We start from the raw sequence: 6,069 nt of genomic DNA on the forward strand, positions 1-6,069 counted from the left end.
GATCGTTGATATGTTAATTAACAATGAAATGTAGTCTCAGTTATGAGACAAACCAAATTAAACTATAATGTGTATAAAAATCTCAACCTTAGACATTTTATATTGTATGTTATTTATTTAGAACTATTCTAAGAGTAAGAGATTTGTGAAAACTCTTTTTTCAGGTTTTTAAATAGTTCGTTTTATTTGTCCATTTGAAGTTGTGCCTAACATAGTTCATAGCAAATTGTGTCATAGTGCGTCTTTCCAACATTAAACTTCGTCTGTTTTTATTCTTGAAAAGATTTTACGAAATCTTGAAACATAGTTTGCATCTATCTTGTGTTTTGACATAATGCTTAAGTAAATGGAATTTGTTGCTACATAAAGCACTATTTCTCAACTGTCTAATAGGTTGATCAAGCGATAAAACACATCATTTAAGCCTTACCTTAAAGTTTAAGCAATAGAAATGTCAAAAAATTCTCCTTCTTTTGTGGTTTCTTAGTTTCATAAAGCTATATTGCTAGAACAATGGTAAAATTTAAGCAATAAAAACTAGTGGTGATTATCTTCCTAGAGGTTGGACATTCAAATGCTTGTTGTGACATTGAAGTTAGGAAGATATTAGACAATTTTTCTCTCCTCTGAAGTTGTTATCACATAAGTGATGTGAAGTATCACAAAGTATTTTCATATTTAGTGTGTGAAGATAATTCATTTAGTGAGAGTGTCTCACTCAAATAAATATGTATATTCTATAATAACATTATTGAATTATAGTTGATGTTATTACTTGAATATATATATATATATATATATATATATATATATATAAACATGTAAAGTTATTAAGTTGAGATATATGAAATATATGAATATATGATAAATAGTTATACATGATATTATTTATTGAATTTTAAAAAATTAATAACTGTTGTATTAGACTTTTAAAAATAAGTGCTATAACCATCTCTTATATAAAAAAAATTGAAATTGATTTTAACTCTTGGTACATGATAAAACATACCAATAAAATACATCTTAGAATAATAAATTGTCCTAATAAATTTTATATCTTTAAATTATTATGGAATGAGAATGATGATAACTCGCAAATGATCTTATTTATTATTATAAACTCACTATTATACTTATTGTTGTTTCTAATTATTATAACAAATTATGTTACCTACAATAACAATTATTGTAGATAGAGTTAAACATTTATATTTTTTTCTGTTTTAAAAATAATATATATAATTTTTTTGGGACGTTATACAATATATTAATTGTCTAGAAAATGGGAATAATTAACCATTTAATTAAGAAAAAAATTAAAAGTAGTTCAATAGAAGTTTTTAATAGAATTAAAATTTTATTTCGATGATATACACAATAAAAATTTCCTTTAAATATTAGTATGAATTTCAAAATAAAACTTCACTTCTAATTAAAAAAGAATTAAAACAAAAACTATAAAACTGTTTAAGTTTACCACTAATTCTTGAGTCATTTTGGTATAGACTGATCCACCAGAAAAATAACTCCTTTATTATAGGGTAAACGGAATATTTATGATAATTAATTGCAAATGTATATTCAACGTTTTCTTTAACTTTAAAGTGATTGCGTATTTGTAATGAGTTGATTCAGATATTTTTTTCATTGCGCACTTAAAAATTGAAATTAGTTGATTCAGAGAGAAAAAAACGTCTCATGACAAGTAAACACGATTCTTATGTCACTGTTTTAATTAAGAAATTAAATATATGCGTGTCTCCTAGTTCAGTTCAAACGCGTATTACCGGTGGAATGGAACTCCCAAATATATAATCAAATTCTTTTTTAACTAAATATTGATTTCTTTTCATTTCTGATTCACGACTTTTATTTAATTATTCTAAAAACATTTCATAATTTTGTAAAATAATTTTAAAATTTTGAAATATAATATCAAGAAATCGATGGATTCTGATAGAATTTTAAAGAAAAACGTAAACAAAACAACTCGACTACTTAAGTAAAATTAACATTTTTACTTATTACATTTATTACATAACTGTGATAAATAGTTATGATAATATATTAAATAAGTAAATTTTACATTTAATATTTATTTTGTTAACTGACTTTAACGTGGCTGCTGCATATATTATTTATTATAATAATTTCCTTATATACGAAAAGTATAAAATGTAGAATTTTATTTTTGTTGTTAGGTGGAAAAGGGTTGATAGCATTCGATTTGGTTCAATCTGATTTCAGAGAAAGACAGAGACGCGTAGCAAGAAATAGTTGAAGTATTCTTCACTCCAACCGAAGAGTCGAAAATGTCAGACGCAGCATTGCAGGTACTGGACGGAACGCAACTGAGAGGTCTCGATCTGTCCTTAGGCGACGGTTCGTTCACCGGAGCTGCCATACTTGACATTGCTCATTCCCGCGCCTTTTCTTCCCTCCTTCGTCTCTCATTACCCGATTCTGTCAAAGCCTCTGCTCTCACGCGCCTCCGCGCACCTGACGCTGACGCCTTCCGCTCCGCCGTCTACGCCGCCGACAAGGCATCCGATGTTCTCAGAGACTACATCACCGCCATCGCCGATGAACTCAAAGGTTTATTATCTTCTTCTGCTCACGAACTGTAGGTAAACTTGTGCGTGCGATCGACCTCTTCACGCTGAAAACTGAAAAAACAATAAACAAAATAGTAATTGTGAAGATTAACCTTTTTCTCTCAGGAGGAAGGGATGTTACTTAGTTTTTTCACTGACTGATGATCGATTGAGTGCGTAATTTTTAGTATCTAGATCCGTGGCCTGGATGCTTATTCTCTTTTTGCATTCATATGGAGTATGTCTGAATTGATTTTGTTGGTTTGTTGGGTTGAAATCACAGAGTCTTCTTATTTTCTTCACTAATTCTCGTGCGCGATTGCTTAGATCTCCCCCTGTTGTTGTTGTTGTGTTTTTCGGTTGCTGGCCGCTGAAAAGACTGAAATAGGTCGAGTACAGAGAAAATAATGCCGCCAAGCAGAAAATTCTTGAGTTCCCTGTTTGATCGAATTTGACTGAAACGTGACTTGGATAATAGTGTTGTTGCATTTGTAGAACTTGTGGATTAGTTTTCGTGTTATGTTTTTACGAGCAAACAATCGGTTCTGAAAATCCTTACAAGAAAAACGAATGCTGTTTTACATTTGTGTGTATGCAGATAATCCTCTTGTTGTGTCAATCTTGGATGGAAGTACTCTCCGTTTGTTATTAAAGGATGAGGATGACTTCGCCATGTTAGCAGAAAGTCTATTTACCGAATTAGATGATGAAGACGAGGGGAAAATCAGCAAGAGTGAAATTCGGAATGCTCTTATCCAGATGGGAGTTGAGATGGGTGTTCCTCCTTTCTCAGGTTAATTTTACTTTTTAGTTTGAGGATTTTTTTCGTTTTGCCCTTTATTTTGGTTTTTGATTTTTGATTTCAGGGGAATCAACTATTGTATAGTACCTTATAACTATTTTTCTGTGTAATTTTGTATGTTCATCTCGTATTCTCATCACTATCAATGATCTTTTTTTATGATCCTCACTGTTAGATGTAAAGTATGAGACACTTGATTGACTCCTATTTTATCTCGGTTAATATGCTCTTTTGGCATTGTCCTCTTTAGTGAAAGCATCGTCTCAAATCCGATTATTAATTTAGACATGTCGAAATCAAAAGATATAACATGTTTTATCCATGGAAATTTTTTCCTTGCATGAACATTGAGTTTCTCCTCTATCTGGGTTCCGCATTTTTTTCTTTTGCTCCTGAGATTTACTTTGATCGGCTTTATGTTAGATTGATAAAGGCAAGAATTATGATTGTATATGGCAATCTAGTGTTTTTTTGGTGGATTTGTTGTGGAAGAACATTTTTCTCAACGGAGTTGCAATTTTCAAAAGGAAATCCTCCAACTGGCATAAGGTTACAAAAATGTAATATCTAGGAAAAGATGAAAGATTTTAGTTTGCCATGATTAGTCCCCTTGGGCATGTATAAAATTTTATCCTTGCTTAGAACTGGCCGAGTTCAGTGTTTCTATAGTTTGCATCACAGTAACAGACTTTTAGAATGGTTGATGTAATGAATTCCGAAAGTGAATTAAAATTATGATGGGTATTTTGATCTAACATTTCATTTGTGGATAAGCAACTGCCAAAGTGTATAGCTGATCAAGGCTAGGATAGGACACCAAATACTTATCCCTTGGATTTTTATAATCGGGTACTGACTTCTACAGTTCTATTTTTGGGCCTCAATTAAGGAGGCTTTAACTTCCTCACAGGCCACATGTTATCCAACATGGTTTTAACCTTTTATACCTACGATGGTGATTGTTATCTGTGTTAATGTCTTGTCTTCCATTTGCCAATGTAGAATTTAGCTTGATTTGTAGTAGGTATATCTATGTTCTTTGGCTTTGGAAATTCTTAGATTATGATTCTATTAATCGTAGATAATGTGTTAGAATGCACACATTTATATCCATTTAAAGGAATTATAAAGTATATTTTCCATTGTTTGAAACTGGCCACAACATTGTGCTGTTATTACGATATCTAGGATTTATTTAATATGTTTGTCAGCACTATATACATGGGGTCGGACAATACTGACCTTTTTAGCATAAATGAACAGAATTTCCAAAGCTAAATGATTTGTTGAGAAAACATGGGGCGGATGGAGAAGAAAAATTGGGCCAGGCACAGTTTGCACAGCTTCTGCAGTCTGTGATGCAAGATCTAGAGGAGGAACTTTCGAAAGAGAATGTTGTTGTTATCCGGAATATTCAAGTACTTAATGGCTCTAAGCTAAGACAGGTATCTTTCATATATTATTTAAAAATACTATGTTTCAATTTTTTTTCCAATATATGTATAGATTCTCACCATACTATCTTCATTTTTCAAATTGAAGACTGATCATCCTTTTAGTTTATAAAAAATAAATCATCATCATTGAAATGCATAAAAACTCATTAAAGCGTGTACCTATTCCCCACCATCCAGCACACTCTTATGTAAACAACTTTCATTGTGGACATTGCTGTAGTTATTAGCCAATGAACAGGAATTGAACACCATAGTGGAGAAGGTATTTCGGGAAAAAGTGGATGCAAGGGATGGCTCAAGTAGCACCGAAATAATAAGGAGCTACCTAGAGAAAAACGCAAAGGAATTGGGTCTACCGCTACTTCAAGCTGAGGTGGCAGCTGTTCTTCTTTATGACGGTGTCTTTGATGATGTAATAACAAAAGAAAAAGATGGTGACGAATTAGATAAAGAAAAGCTGGCCAAACTTGTGAAGGATATACTCCAAAAATTCGCAGAGCAACTTGAGGCTAATCCTGTGCAACAGGACTTGTCATATGTTGAAGATGAGTTGAGCTAAAGGACCACATTTCATATGTAATGTTTGAAACTTTGCCTCATTACAGAACATTTGGGATTCGCACCCCTTCCCCCTATGGCAGCCAAACTTCAGCAATATATATATGTATACTGTATAATGATTTTTACTTAATGTGAATTGTGGGGGTGCCTTAAATAACATGCTCATGGGCCTTTTAACCGATGCAGGTAATTTTCTTTCAAAATTATTTGATTGATGTAAAATTTTAAATGAAGGTAAGTGGTGATTATATCTGTGCTGACAACGCCAACTTCAAACATAAAAAAAAATTGCATGAATCAAGGAGAAATGAAAAAAAAATGTTTTATTTTTATTAAGATATAAACCTGTAATTGACATTTAACACTTTAATGTTTTTAAATAAAAGCAATTGCCTATACGACTTAAAATATTAATGGCAGTAGTAAACAGGAGAAAAAGTCACGAATAAAGGAGCAAATAAATTATATAATTTATGAATTATTTAAACTCAGTAGATATTCAATAAACTTGTGTTGATAAAAAAAACAATTATGTATAACATTATTTAGGTCAAAGAGAGAATGGGAGGATAAAATTTTCTTATTTGGTTTGAAGGGGAGGATTCTTTTCTGGACCTGTAAATGGATAGAAAGAAAAAATTTGAAGTATTATACT

At 31.5% G+C, this 6,069-nt stretch overlaps 1 protein-coding gene across 1 annotated transcript; it reads left to right on the forward strand.

Annotated features, from left to right (window-relative positions):
* The first annotated feature begins 2,308 nt into the window (after nucleotides 1-2,308).
* On the forward strand, nucleotides 2,309-5,573 carry LOC137831789 (calcium-binding EF hand family protein). The gene is made up of 4 exons (XM_068639598.2): nucleotides 2,309-2,595; nucleotides 3,193-3,387; nucleotides 4,660-4,841; nucleotides 5,074-5,573. Exons 1-4 carry the CDS (start codon nucleotides 2,313-2,315, stop codon nucleotides 5,410-5,412), a joined length of 999 nt encoding a protein of 332 aa, XP_068495699.1. The 5' UTR covers nucleotides 2,309-2,312; the 3' UTR covers nucleotides 5,413-5,573.
* The last annotated feature ends 496 nt before the right edge of the window (nucleotides 5,574-6,069 follow it).

The sequence above is a fragment of the Phaseolus vulgaris genome, chromosome 6 (assembly GCF_051622355.1).
Source record: "Phaseolus vulgaris cultivar YP4 chromosome 6, ASM5162235v1, whole genome shotgun sequence".
Classification (NCBI taxonomy): domain Eukaryota; kingdom Viridiplantae; phylum Streptophyta; class Magnoliopsida; order Fabales; family Fabaceae; genus Phaseolus; species Phaseolus vulgaris.